The sequence below is a fragment of the Salvelinus fontinalis genome, chromosome 6 (genome assembly GCF_029448725.1).
Source record: "Salvelinus fontinalis isolate EN_2023a chromosome 6, ASM2944872v1, whole genome shotgun sequence".
Lineage (NCBI taxonomy): Eukaryota > Metazoa > Chordata > Actinopteri > Salmoniformes > Salmonidae > Salvelinus > Salvelinus fontinalis.
The window spans coordinates 52,854,370-52,869,760 of record NC_074670.1 but is presented as its reverse complement, the minus strand read 5'-3'; the positions used below and the strand labels follow the sequence as shown (position 1 = coordinate 52,869,760).

Genomic DNA, 15,391 nt, shown 5'->3' with positions numbered 1-15,391 from the left:
ACTGCTGCAGCCTGATTGGCTGAACGCGGTGTCCAACATCCGGGAGAAACATTAGCCACTATAGCATAGTGGTGGAAAATTGTTTTTATGTAGACAGTATGCACATTTTACAATTTTTTTAGGCCGGTGGGACATTAGATTGAGTTAAAGGTGTAATATGCAGAAATTGCACCGCCATTTCCTGGTTGCAAAAATTTGAAGAGTTCGTCTAATTTTAGTTTATGTGGCAAAACAAGCAATGTAGACAGTCATTGTACCATCTAAACCGCTGTGAAATATATTTTCAATAACCAAAAATATTGTATTTTAAAATGTTTGAAGATGGTGTACAAAACCGAAAGTAAAACAAAATGCATAGAAATAGCGCACAAATAACATATCTACTGCTTCTTAGACTTGCTTTCAATGAGAATGACAGATTTACAGCTCACATTTTTATGTGAATTTGGTCGGGTTGTGCGCGGTGCAGTTGCCGTACCAGCCGGTGATACAGCCCAACAGGCTGCCTTCAATTGTGCATCTGTAAAAGTTTGTGAGGGTTTTAGGTGACAAGCCAAATACCATCAGCCTCCTGAGGTTGAAGAGGCGCTGTTGCGCCTTCTTCACCAAACTGTCTGTGTGGGTGAACCATTTCAGTTTGTCCGTGATGTGTACGCAGAGGAACTTAAAATTTTCCACCTTCTCCAATGCTTTCCCGTCGATGTGGATAAGGGGTGCTCCCTCTGCTGTTTCCTGAAGTCCACAATCATCTCCTTAGTTTTGTTGACGTTGAGTGAGAGGTTGTTTTCTTAACACCACACTCCGATTGCCCTCACCTACTCTCTATAGGCTGTCTCATCGTTATTGGTAATCAAGCCTACTACTGTTGTGTCGTCTGCAAACTTGATGATTGAGTTGGAGGTGTGCATGGCCACGCAGTCATGGGTGAACAGGGAGTACAGGAGAGGGCTGAGCACGCACCCTTGTGGGGCCCCAATGTTGAGGATCAGCGAAGTGGAGATGTTGTTTCCTACCTTCACCACCTGGGGGCCGCCTGTCAGGAAGTCCAGGACCTAATTTCACAGGGCGGGGTTGAGACCCAGGGCCTCAAGCTTAATGATGAGCTTGGAGGGTATTATGGTGTTGAATGCTGAGCTGTAGTCAATGAACAGCATTCTTATATACAGTTACATACAAGTCGGAAGTTTACACACACTTAGGTTGGAGTCATTAAGACTTGTTTTTTAACAACTCCACAAATTTCTTGTTAACAAACTATAGTTTTTGCAAGTTGGTTAGGACATCTACTTTGTGCATGACACAAGTCATTGTTCCAACAATTGTTTACAGACAGATTATTTCACTTATAATTCACTGTATCACAGTTCCAGTGGGTCAGAAGTTTACATACACTAAGTTTACTGTGCCTTTAAACAGCTTGGAAAATTCCAGAAAATTACGTCATGGCTTTAGAAGTTTCTGATAGGCTAATTGACATAATTTGAGTCAATTGGAGGTGTACCTGTGGATGTATTTCAAGGCCTACCTTCAAACTCAGTGCCTCTTTGCTTGACATCAAGGGAAAATCAAAAGAAATCAGCCAAGACCTCAGAAAATAAATTGCAGACCTCCACAAGTCTGGTTCATCCTCGGGGGCAATTTCCAAACTCCTGAAGGTACCACTTCCATCTGTACAAACAATAGTACGCAAGTATAAACACCATGGACCACGCAGCCGTCATACCGCTCAGGAAGGAGACGCGTTCTGTCTCCTGGAGATGAACGTACTTTTGTGCGAAAAGTGCAAATCAATCATGATGTTTAATGAGCTTCTTGATATTCCACACCTATCAGGTGGATGATTATCTTAGCAAAGGAGAAATGCTCACTAACAGGGGTGTAAACAAATGTGTGCACAATTTGAGAGAAATAAGCTTTTTGTGCATATGCAACATTTCTGGGATTTTTCATTTCAGCTCATGAAATATGGGACCAACACTTTACATGTTCTGTTTATATTTTTGTTCAGTGTAATACCTACATGAAGCTACGTCCCTCTTCTTCAACAGCGGCAAGTGGACGATGCTTCCAAGGCTATGTTTTTTTCCACAATTGCATTTTTAAATGATTTACTATCAGAACACATTTTTCTCTTGAGCGCATGGGGGAGATGAGAGTGGCTCGCTCATTACAGCAGCAGGCCCCAGTGAAACTGGGGCAGGGCACACTTTCATGACAGGAATCATGAGAATAATGCACTTACTGTTGGACCAAATCATGGTTTTAGCTGCCCAATTTAGTACACTTTTGATTGAGGTAACAATATAGAATGTGCTATTTCTATGTTTATAGGCACCCTTTCCGTTTTTTAAGATCCATGATCTTGGCTGTGTAACTGATGACAGTCGGAGCAGGTCTCTTTGCTGATGCCGCGTTTGATTTTGAACGTGAGTTTACATGACTGTAGCTCAGCCTATCAGAAAATCGGGCTGCCCCATCTTGGTGGAGGGGGAGGCCGTTGCACACCGATCAGCCAAGGCTCATTATAGATTAGTATAACAGATATTATTATGTTTTACTTCACAGACCTATGGGCCGACGGCCATGTCATGTCTTCATAAAAAATTATAATATATATACATTACTACTCAAAAGTTTGGATACACCTACTCATTCAAGGGTTTTTCTTCATTTGTACTGTTTTCTACATTGTAGAATAAAAGCGAACACATCAAAACTATGAAATAACACATTGAATCATGTAGTAAGCAAAAAAGTGTCAAACAAATCAAAATATATTTTATATTTGAGATTCTTCAAAGTAGCCACCCTTTGCCTTAATGACAGCTTTGCACACTCTTGGCATTCTCTCAACCAGCTTCATGAGGTAGTCTGGAATGCATTTCAATTAACAGGTGTTTGGTAAAAGACCAAACTATATTATGGCAAGAACAGCTCAAATAAGGAAAGAGGAACGACATTCCATCATTACTTTAAGGCACGAAGGTCAGTCAATGCAGAACATTTCAAGAACTTTGAAAGTTTCTTCAAGTGCTGTTGCAAAAACCATCAAGCGCTATGATGAAACTGGCTCTCATGAGGACACCCACAAGAAAGGAAGACCCAGAGTTACCTCTGCTGCAGAGGATAAGTTCATTGAGGTTACCAGCCCCAGGAATTGCAGCCCAAATAAATGCTTCACAGAGTTCAAGTAACAGACACATCTCAACATCAACTGTTCAGAGGAGACTGTGTGAATCAGGCCTTCATGGTCGAATTGCAGCAAAGAAACCACTACTAAAGGACACTAATAATAATAAGAGACTTGCTTGGGCCAAGAAACACGAACAATGGACATTAGACCGGTGGAAATCTGTCCTTTGGTCTAATGAGTCCAAATTTGAGATTTTCTGTTCCAACCGCCATGTTTTTGTGAGATATCACAGAGTAGGTGAACGGATGATCTCTGCATGTGTGGTTCCCACCGTGAAGCATGGAGGAGGAGGTGTGATGGTGCTTTGCTGGTGACACTGTGATTTATTTAGAATTCAAGGCACACTTAACCAGCATTCTGGTTTGCGCTTAGTGGGACTATCATTTGTTTTTCAACAGGACAATGACCCAACACACCTCCAGGATGCGTATGGGCTATTTGACCAAGAAGGAGAGTGATGGAGTGCTTCATCAGATGACCTGGCCTCCACAATCACCAGAGCTCAACCCAATTGAGATGGTTTGGGATGAGATGGACCTTAGAGTGAAGGAAAAGCAGCCAACAAGTGCTCAACACAGGCTTTCAGCACACATATAGGGAAGGACACTCAACAAGCATGGCACTTACACAAATGACTGATGATTGGCTGAGAGAAATTGATGATAAAATGATTGCGGGGGCTGTCTTGTTAGACTTCAGTGCAGCTTTTGACATTATCGGATAAAGTCTGCAGCTGTAAAAACGTATGTGTTATGGCATTACACCCCCCTGCTATAATGTGGATAAAGAGTTACTTGTCTAACAGAACACAGAGGGTGTTCTTTAATGGAAGCCACTCAAACATAATCCAGGTAGAAGCAGGAACTCCTCAGGGTAGCTGTTTAGGCCCCTTGCTTTTTTCAATCTTTAATGACATGCCACTGGCTTTGAGTAAGGCCAGTGTGTCTATGTATGCTAATGACTCAACACTATACACGTCAGCTACTACAGCAGCTGAAATGACAAAGACACTCAACAAAGAGCTGCAGTTAGTTCCGGAATGGGTAGCAAGGAATAAGTTAGTCCTAAATATTTCCAAAAGTAAAAGCATTGTATTTGGGACAAATCATTCACTAAACCTTAAACCTTAACTACATATCGTAATGAATAATGTAGACATTGAGCATGTTGAGGTGACTAAACTGTTTAGAGTAACCCTGGATTGTAAACTGTCATGGTCAAAACATATTGATACAACAGTAGCTAAGATTGGGAGAAGTATGTCCATAATAAAGCGCTGTCTGCCTTCTTAACAACACTATCAACAAGGCAGGTCCTACAGGTCCTGGTTTTGTCGCACCTGGACTACTGTTCAGTCGTGTGGTCAGGTGCAAAGAGGGACTTGGGAAAATTGCGGTTGGCTCAGAACATGGCAGCACTGCTGGCCCTTAAAAGTACACAGAGAGCTAACATTAATGACATGCATGTCAATCTCTCATTGCTCAAAGTGGAAGAGAGATTGACTTCTTCATTACTTGTTTTTGTAAGAGTTGTTGGCAAGCTGAAGGTACCAAGTTGTCTGTTTAAAATACTAGCACACAGCTCAGACACCCATGCATACCCCACAAGACATTCCAACAGAGGTCTCTTCACAGTCCCCAAGTCCAGAACAGACTATGGGAGGTGCACAGTACTACATTGAGCCATGACTACATGGAACTCTATTCTATATCAGGTAACTGATGCAAGCAGTAGAATCAGATGTAAAAAAACACAGAACAGCAGGACTGTGAAGTAACACAAACATAGGCACAGACACATGCATACAAACACATGATAACATACGCACTATACACACACGTACACATGGATTTTGCGTTGCAGATATGTGGTAGTGGAGCATGGGCCTGAGGGCATACACTTAGTGTGTTGTGAATTCTGTAATGAATGTATTGTAATTGTATAACTGCCTTAATTTTGCCGAAACCCAGGAAAAGTAGCTGCTGCCTTGCAGCAGCAAATAGGGATCCATAATAAATATAAATACACATATCTGGGAACTCCTACAAGACTGTTGAAAATAATTCCAGGTGAAGCTGGTTGAGAGAATGCGAAGAGTGTGCAAAGCTTGCCATAATATGGTCTTTTGCCACTACATTGTCACAACACAACTGATTGGCTCAAACGCATTAAGAAGGAAAGAAATTCCACAAATTATTGCCTATTTGGCATTTGCCAGAATTGTCAGATGGCCAATCCGCCGCTGATACCAAACCAAATTCCTTAGTACTGAAACAAGACTACTGAATTATTAATTAGGTTGATTCTTCCCCGTCGTTTACCAGACAAAGCGAATCAATGCAGTGATCTTTTGTTAAAGGGGTAATCAACAATATGGCCTGAAAAAGACACCACTGGTTTTAAATAAAACATATGCACTAATAAATATATTCTAGTTGTGGTATGTCTTTGAGGATTTTTGCACAATGTAACAAATGTGTCGTCAGAGATTTATGTACTCGATTAGATCGGTCTGACCAGAGATCTGAAAATCCCAATGATTGATCTCTATTTACGCTCCCCACTGACATCTACAGAGAAAACACCACTAGCTTCAGCCGTGAATGTACATTTCGTGGTGGGGATTTAAATCGTATGAAGACCAGCATTATTTGAAGATCAGGCAAGGCATTCGACCGCGCCTATCTCGGATCAACCAACAACATCGTCTAAAAAGGTTAGCAGCATGCATGCCAATGAGCAGACATTCTTGCTAGCGCTCTGTAAGGCTTGGTAATGTCGGCAGGGAAATGGTTTTCCTCCTGCTAGCTAAGATAGCTTTCATGTTAGCAATAAACTCGTTAACAACGACGGGTTGAGTTAAAATGTTAGTAGTAACAAAGCGTAGTTATTAATGTAGAATCAGTGGTGGGTTACCAAGTGTATAATGTGAGAAATATTACAGGAAGGTTTTATGTAGGAACTTAGCACTTCTGAACCGTGGTTTTGTTAGCTTACGTAAGCTAGTCCGCGACCCAGCTAGCTATAATATGCTAAACAGCAGCAAGCTAAGTTAGTTGGCTAGCTAGCGACAGTTAATATTATTACACAGCCAGCTGTGTGTTAACATGATCAAACTAGCAAATACTCTAACTAGCTAACTGAATGTGAACTCTGGCTAGTTTGCGTGCCATTTCACCAGGAAAAGTAGAAAGCCAGTAACGTTAGTCGCCAAGCTTCATAGCTGATGAGACAATAGAAAGAAACCCGAAGGGGTACAGCCCAGATACATTCACTAAAGCTTTTTGTTATAATGTACCTATCTGTATTGTTTGTTTTGTTTCGATTGCATACGGTGTATTGCAATGACAGAACAAACTAACATACCAAATCGACCTCTAGGGATACAAATAAAGCTGTTTTTGGAGTGTTGACTGACAGTGACGCGCAACACAGGCAGAGGGGAGAGCTGACAGGAAATAACCATCGCTGCTGATGGTGTACGAACGACAGTAGAGAGAGGACTACTCGTACACCCGCCGCTTTCCGTTTTACCTACGCCCCAAACCAAGCTGTTCATGCGAAGGAAGATCCTCTCTAGAACAGGCCGATTACGAACATAGCAAGGAGTGGCGGCCAGGCGAGAGGGAGGCTACGGCAAACCATCTCTCCCAGATATACCTCCATTACGCCCACCTACCACCGCCTCCTTCAGCCATGGATCCGCCGAGGACTCGGTCACGTTCAGGCTTCTTTCATTATGGCATGAACGGTGGTGGAAACGGCAATAACACAATCAACAATGGGAACATGATGAATGCCAGCGGAGGGATCGGGGTGAATTACCCTCAACAGAACAACCCCGGCTGGGTTCCGCACGGAGCGCGCGGTAGCTATTCGGAGAACCAGCACACCCAGGGGAACTACCTGTCCGGTGGGGCGCAACGCCACCCTTCCCACGGAGCACACAGACACCCCGGCACCGGTAAGCTTCAAGGCTCCCTTTCCATACGAGTCTAGATGCATCACACCCCGTGCATAGATTAGTATACCTACATGATTTAGCATGTGCCAGGCTTGACATGTAAACAGTGCAGTCTTCCTCGTCAGTGTTAAGTTCTAGCTGTTTGTCTAAAAAGATAAGATGCCAACAACCAGATTTGAACCTCCAGTGTTGTCTGTAGTCAGGTGGCTATGCAAGGAATGGGCTTTGACTCAGTTAGTAGTTTCCTCACTGCTTATGTGAATGGCCCGTCCATCCAGTCTGCCTGACCTATAAATTGCTTAGATTTCCAAACAACATGAACACATTTCAGTTATTGAAAGATTGCTCATGCCACCTTCTCAGAGCATTTAAGGGATCTTTGAACAAATGGGGAGTGAGTGAGGGAGCTGAACAGGACAGTTGTGGACAGGGTAAATTAGCATATGGAGGTGTGCAGAATATATGTTATGACTTGATAACCTAAATTGTTTTCCGGAAAAGAAAATACTCATGTTTTGTGCTACATAATTTCTATGTTGTAGTAATATACATCTGAGGCAGTAGGCTTGGGCGATATACTGTATACCAGGGTATTTCATAATACAGCTTTGCGTTTATATTTTTGTTCAATGTAAAGTGTTGGTCCCATGTTTTACCCCCAGTGGGTGGGCCTGGCTGCCAAGTGGGTGGGCCTATGTCCTCCCAGGCCCACTCATGGCTGCTCCCCTGCCCAGTCATGTGAAATCCATAGATTAGGGCCTAATGAATATATTTCAATTGACTGATTTCCTTATGAACTCTTAACTCAGCAAAATCTTTGAAATTGTTGCTTGTTGCGTTTTTATATTTTCAGTATAATTATATAAGAAATCTAAGATGTCAAATGATATCCAGCTCAGGGTTCCAGCTATGCATTTAGTTTGCTAGCGAAGTGGCTAGATGTCAAGAGCAAGCTTCTTGGTTACAGCAGAGACATTCAACCACCTCCTGGATCAACATCCCTGTTGCCTAAATTCTTTTGTGCCTGCATTTGCATTTCATTTTTATTCTTAAATGGCTCCCCTTGTGTGCACATTCGGTAATACTGTATACACTGGTGTGGTACAGAAATGGTATGACTGCATGAACATCTGGATATCGCCAACCACTGAGGCGGTAGACGTCAATGAGCTATGAGAATACTGCCCCCTATGGTGGGATGGAACACACACGGAAGAGTTTCCCATGTGAGCCATAATGGCATGTTCAAACAGTGATGGTTACTCTGTCAGTCATGCTTTCAACAGTGACGTCAGTCTGTGTTTACCCAGTAGTCTTTCGTGGCTTCCACTAACCTCTGAAGAAACGGGTTACCATTATAAGAGTGGATTCCCTAGAGGCAGAAAGGCCTATGAATGCAAGCTTTTAATGGAGAGCTTTTGTAATAGCACGTTTGCCATCCAGACCTAAAATAACACTTGCACACTTTTGAACATGCTTGTGCGGCACACACACTCCCTGCTCTAAGCAGCTGCAGATGCCTCTACTTGAATACCCTGTGTGTGATTTACGGTCTGTGTGCTCTGTGAGCAGAGCTCTCAGCATGTCACGCCTCTGAACATCACTTTCAGGGGAATGTGTTAGGACTGGATTTGGAGGTGTTGAAAATATGTCTGTGCATTTTGCCACGGTTTCTCTCCTTCTCTGAGCTCAAACAGATAAACTGTGTGTTTTGGGCTCGTGGAAGAGCAGCTTAGACTAGTGGCTCAATCCTGGAACCAGGGTTGTATGCAGCTGCTGGCTCAAATAGATGCCTTTTCTGTACTGAGGCCCAGATACTAGGACTACGCCTTATAACCTGGCAATCCGCACCCAGCCCAATGTCTGGATCTCTGTCCCTCCCTGTCGGAGCTGAGCGCCAGTCGCCTGGCTGCTCTGTTCTGTTCTGCTGGCGGGGCGTCTTTGAGCTGTCACTCTCCCCTGACTTCACAGAGCAGCAGAGAGGAGCGATGGGATTGCTCTCAGATCTGTTGTTTCTGAAGCGACTGAGGGAGGGAGGGAGGGGGCTAGTTTGGAGATGGGAGGCTGGGGAGGGAGGTGTTTTCAGAGGACTGTTTTAAAGCAAACTCCATCCGCACAGTTCAAGGGCATCTCTGCCTGTTGGAGATTGGAGGTGCTTGTGTCTGTGTAAGGTTGAGGCAGCAGAGGGGGTCGTTTTTATATTTGAGATCAGAGAACAGCGAGATTATTGTTACATCTTAGAGTGGTTCTCCCTCTTGTCAGTGGCAGACACTGTCTGACTGAACCCGGCAATTCAAAGCCCTACACCAGTTTCCCATACTCATCCTCGGGTCCCCGAGGGGTGCACTTTTTGGTTTTTGCCCTATCACTACGCAGCTGATTCAAATGATCAAAACATGTAGATTTGAAGCACCTGTGTAGTGCCAGGGAAAAAACATGAGTTTGGAGAAACCCTGCCCTAGACTGAGCAGACTTTATCCAGCTATAATACGTGCATATTTGTAGACACAATTTGGGCCGCTACTTTCTCTACAGATGGTAATTGTAGACAGGGTTTAAAGGAGCATGAGTACTGGTGTGTACCTGTTAGCCAGGCCCGCCCAAGTCTGAGCTTTGAGGTTTTGTGTGGCCTATAGCCTGGTTTGACCCTCCTGTTATTCTCTGTGGCCTGTAGGTGTCCTGCACTTCCACCCTGATAACATCTGCAGTGATGAGCGGGACAAGGTGAGTATATTAACCTCTCCCTATTGTCCCACACAGCAGTAGGAATGCTATAGCCTTATTTAACACCATGCTGTCTTTCTACTCCCTTATCTCTTTCTGTGGCTGTCTCTCTCTCTGTCTCATCTATAGATGGAGGACAGTCCTAGCCCCAAGCGACAGCGTCTTTCCCAGCAGTCTATGTTAGATCTGAGCTCTGCCCCTCCCTCCACCCCATCCTCTCCCATTCGTCCCTGGGAGCTACCCCACACCCCCACTACCTGGGCCACAACCCCACCCAGTCGCAGGCCACACCCCCACTACCTGCCAGAGCGATGCCACACTCCTGTTCGCAACCGCCGCAGGTATGCGTGTGTCAATGTTACAATGAGTCCACATCAGTGTGTAGTCATTTTTCCTTGGGGCATTATCTGTTGTGATAGGATGAGGACGTTTGGTATAAATGATGATGTAATAATCTCAAGCGTCCTCTTTCCCCAGTCCTCCAATGAGACGCCAGCGTGGCCGCCGTGACCGTCTCACCTCCCACCCTCATCACAACTCTCACCCCCAACATCATCATCACCACTACCACCACCATCACCACAACCCGCACCCGCACCATCATCATTCTCACCCTCACCACGGCCTCTCAGCAGGGCCTCAGGATGAGAACTACCGCCACCCCGTCCCTCCTCAGAGTTACCCCTACAACCAGCAACCTCCCCGGGGGCCAGAGGAGCGCCCCTACCACCCCCCCAACCTATCCCCACGCCCCCTCCACCACCCTCCTAACCTGTCCCCCAGGCTGATGCACCCTGCCGCCCACCCCCAGCACCCCCCTCAGCAGCAGAGCAGTGTGGTGCTGGACCTTCATGACCAGGTCAGTGGGGAAACAAGAAGCCATTTTGTTTGTATAGTTGTCAATCAAACATTTGATTCGAGGCATCTTTATCCTTCTATGTGGGCGTTCGGGTAACGTGGTGGTTTGAATTCTGACCTTTTGACTTCTGCTCCCAGGGTTCTTCTCAGGTGTCGTACCCGCTCTCTCCCCCTGGCGCACCCCCTGGCCTGTCACCCCGCTCTGCCCCCCCGCAGCTCCCAGCATGCTCGGTGGTCTTCAGTGGACAACACTACCCTGTCTGCAGTGTTCCTCCATCGGTGAGTTCAACTACCCTGTCTGTTTGTCTGATATAGTACGCACGGTATGCCTACTTCATATGGGTCTAATTCCCTCCCTGTTTTCCATCAGCATGTATGTTCATGTGTACATAACGCTACATTATCTCTCATCTATATTGTAATAGAATAATGTATTTTAAATGGCTCCCTCTTGGTCTCAGGTTCTGCAGACATGCTCTGTGCAGCACCTGCCCATGCCCTACCCATTCCCCTCCCTGCTGTCCAGTGACCCCACCTTTCTCCTGCCCCCTCCCCACCTGTCCCACCACCCCCCTCACCTCCCCCACCATCCCCCTCACCTCCCCCAGCCTGGACAGTTTGGACCCTACCCCACACAGCAGGCCAGATCGGTGAGTGGCATTAGCAATTTGAACCTCCTTTAGCGACTTAAAGCAGTATTTCAGTTAGTAATTGAAGTTGCAGGTAATCATTTAACTATTTGGGTAGCTCCACTTGCTCTCATGTAATCAACCCACCCCCCCCTATCTCTCTCTTTCTCTCTCTCTCTCTCTCCCTCCTAGCCGTTACAGAGGATAGAGAATGACGTGGAGCTGTTGGGGGAACACCTGTCCTTAGGGGCGGGTCTCCACTACCCCCCCGCAGCCCACCCCGGCCTGCCCCCCCACTCCACACAGCTCCACTTCCTTTCCCATGATCCACTGCCACAGGAGTTCTTTGGAGTGGTGAGTGTCTCTCTCTGCCATTCTCCTCAAACCACCTTTATCACACATCAGGGTGATGGTTGCATCGTTGTCTTTTAAGCCATTTTAAAAGCCTGTGTCGGCTTTATTTTAAAATCTGGTATTGCCAGGGACGTTGATGATGCCACATCTCTTCTCTCAGTCGTATCCCAGCTTCATACCACGACGTATCCCAGGACGACGCTACCGCTCCCAGCAGCCACTGCCACCCTCGCCTTACCACCCCAGTTTCCTGCCTTACTTCCTGTAAGTCCACCATCCGCTTCTAGCTCGACATCATGGGAGTTGTAGTTTAGAGAATCTGGAGAAGCGGCCATATTGTGTGGAAGAAACCTACTCTTGTGGCACAGCATATTTGTGTAAATACTGCTGAGCTTTCATGTACAGCATGTATCTGCCACTCTCAGTTCTAACGCGCTGTGCACACAGTGTCTGTAGGTAAGTGTGTTTCTCTCCCTCTGTCAGCTCCATGCTGCCAGTCCAGCCAACAGGCCCTGCCATCAGCCTGGAGCTAGATGTAGATGACGGAGAGGTGGAGAACTATGAGGCCCTTCTCAACCTGGCTGAGCGTCTGGGAGAGGCCAAACTCAGAGGACTGACCAAGGGAGACATTGAACAGCTGCCTTCCTATAGGTTCAACCCCAACAACCACCAATCAGAACAGACGCTGTGAGTACTTCCCCTATCAGAACTGAATATGAGGATATTAACCTTCGCATTTATCAATCGGATCATACAGTTGGTGTTGGCGTTTCTGTTGTAATAACATTGTACTGTTGATTTGCAGGTGTGTGGTGTGTATGAGTGACTTTGAGTCTCGTCAGCTGCTGCGGGTTCTACCCTGCAGTCATGAGTTCCATGGAAAGTGTGTGGACAAGTGGCTCAGGGTGAGTTTCTCTCGCTCCAGTATTTCACAATTCAGGATCGACTAGTTGGCAAACGTACTGTCCTAGATGCCGTGAAACGTCTTAATTCTTAGTTCCCTCATATCTGGAGTTGTTTCCCTGTAATGATCAAGTCATCCCTGCAGGTTAACTGACATTGTCACTCTCCCTCCCTCTGGTTGTCTCCAGGCTAACAGGACGTGTCCCATCTGTAGGGCTGATGCCTCCGAGGTCCAGCGAGACTCGGAGTGACCAGCAGGGGGGACAACCACGCTGACAGCTGTAGCACTGCCCTCCATCTCTCCTTTAGCGCTCTTGCCCTTCTGTCCTCTCTTTATACTCTAACTCCATTCCCACTGGTCCAGCACACACCCATTTGCATCTCTCTAGCTCTGAATGTCCTTCAGCTGGTGTGTGTGCGCAGGAACGTGTCTCTGTATGATTCCTGGCTTTGAGTGTGTGTGTGTGTGCGCAGGAACGTGTCTATCTGTATGATTCCTGGCTTTGAGTGTGTGTGTGCGCAGGAACGTGTCTATCTGTATGATTCCTGGCGTTGGTATGTACAAGCTTTGAGTGTGTGTGTGTGTATGATACTGTATTTTAGTGTCTCTGATCGTGTGTGTGCTTCGACTTGGGTGTCCACACGGCCCTCTCCATGTAGTTGACACGTGAAGGTCCATGCCACTGCGCTGCCTCTCTGTAGAACTAGTTTCTGTTTGTTTTTGTTTAGTTTCTCTGCCTGGCTGTTTACCTCGTCATTCCTGTTGCTCATTGTTACCACGACAACGCTCTTCACCGTATTCCTCTGAAGTTTCTCTTCTATTTCTCTTTATTTTTGTTCCTTATTAAATATGATCAGTTTGTCTGACTGCAGTGGCACATATATATATATATATATATACTGTATAAATATATGAATATCTGTATACCAAATAAAAGGCTTGATATTAACTTTTTAAAAATCACATTTTGTACAGGTAATTTTTTTTTTTGTATTATGAGCTGTGGTGCAGTTAGGTTTGATTGTGCTCAATTGATTTGTGTTCTGGATGTGTTAGACTTTAGGTGGTGGTTCGTTAATAAAAGACATTATACACTGATCTGTCTGCTGTCTGTTTCATGTCGAGGAAACACACCAGAGTATAGGACGCCCGACCTCAGGCAATCCTATCACCTCTCCACAGAACATGATCCATCAATTTCCTGTCGCTTCTACATGTGTTTGTTAACACCCAGCAGGTGATCGCCAGCACACTGCAGCCACCTGCTGCTTTCAGCCGTTAGTCTTTCCGGTGTGTTTCGTCTCAATTGGTGGCTAGCTTTGTTTATTTGCACCTTAAACTGTAATAACTGCAAACTGCCATGGGGTGGTGTCACAGTTCTTTCTAAGGCATGGTGATTTATTTTAGAGAGGGAGGAATGGGTCTCAGTGTTTCAAAGAGGCTTCCTCTCCTTTATATCCTCATAAGGTTTAGTCCTGGGTACAGATGGAAGCCAGACGGATGCGTTTTACACATAGAGACCAATTCTGATCTTTTGCCCAATTATTGGTCTTTTGACCAACCCGATGTGTTCTTTTGCCATTTGGGAAAAAATATTACAATTGGGCTCCCTGTGTAAACGCAGGCTATAATAATCAGATGACACAACCATCCAGTTCTATCAGATTGTTTAAGGGTAGAGATTAGGGTTTGGTTAAGGACTAGGCACTAGATCAAAATAATAAAAAAATTTACATTTACATTTTAAGTCATTTAGCAGACACTCTTATCCAGAGCGACTTACAAATTGGAAAGTTCATACATATTCATCCTGGTCCCCCCGTGGGGAATGAACCCACAACCCTGGCGTTGCAAGCGCCATGCTCTACCAACTGAGCCACACGAGGACTAAATGAGTCCCAAAAGACAAGAATGAACAGGTTCTACAAGGCAGGATATGTGTTTAACACTTTAACCAACACATTTTTCCACAGTCTGGCCTATGAGATATGCAATGATCAACACATTAACTTGTGTTTACCCTGGCCGGTGACCCACTTACGCTAGTCTGCTCTGTGACCCCATATGGAGCATCGACATAGCCGTACGTCTGGCCTGTTAGTTGCCTAGTGCACGGCTGTTAACTACATCACATGGAGGGAGTTGTCTGTTCATGGTGAGCCTTTCACCAGGCTGTCTCCAGGCAATGTGCCCTCTGACCTGTGTAATGTAACCATACAGGATTACTCACACATTTGACTTCGTATACTCTTTCATTTTATTCTCTTCCACTCTCTCTATTCTCCCTCTTTCGGTCATTCGGTCATTTCCCTTACTCTACCCTTGTTTCCTCTCATTTTGTTTTACTATCCTTTCTTTGATGATTCATGATCACTCACCAGCTAAAGAGAGAGGTTATTATTCCAAGCTGAATGCCCTGGCTCTAAGTAGTCTGATGCATGGAGAGTGAATGAGATCCGTTTGGCATATTGTCCCTTCACGCCACACTGGTGCGTTGGGCCTGTTGTGGAACAGAAGCCTTCCTCTGAGACACCCTGACACTGATCCACACCTCTGTCTGTCACAGACACTGTCAGGAGTCATCTGGTACGCCAGATGCAGACGGATCTGAACACATACACACTGGACACAGGAGACAGTTGCATTTGACTTGTGTGTGTCGTGGGATGTGCAGAAAGAGAGAGGGAGGGAGTGGTAGGTAAAAGAGGGGTAGAGGATGGAGAGAAAAATAGTCAATCGTAACTGCAGGTTTATTTCTAAAAAAC

General features: G+C 45.4%; 1 protein-coding gene across 1 annotated transcript; it reads left to right on the top strand.

Annotated features, from left to right (window-relative positions):
• Positions 1–5,559: 5,559 nt before the first annotated feature.
• LOC129858092 (E3 ubiquitin-protein ligase RNF38-like) lies at positions 5,560–13,724 on the top strand. Its single transcript, XM_055927042.1, has 12 exons — positions 5,560–5,909; positions 6,575–7,157; positions 9,832–9,881; positions 10,011–10,222; positions 10,359–10,740; positions 10,878–11,018; positions 11,201–11,389; positions 11,561–11,722; positions 11,883–11,986; positions 12,206–12,409; positions 12,528–12,627; positions 12,814–13,724. The coding sequence occupies exons 2-12, from the start codon at positions 6,890–6,892 to the stop codon at positions 12,874–12,876; spliced, it is 1,875 nt and encodes a 624-aa protein (XP_055783017.1). The 5' UTR covers positions 5,560–5,909; positions 6,575–6,889; the 3' UTR covers positions 12,877–13,724.
• Positions 13,725–15,391: the final 1,667 nt, after the last annotated feature.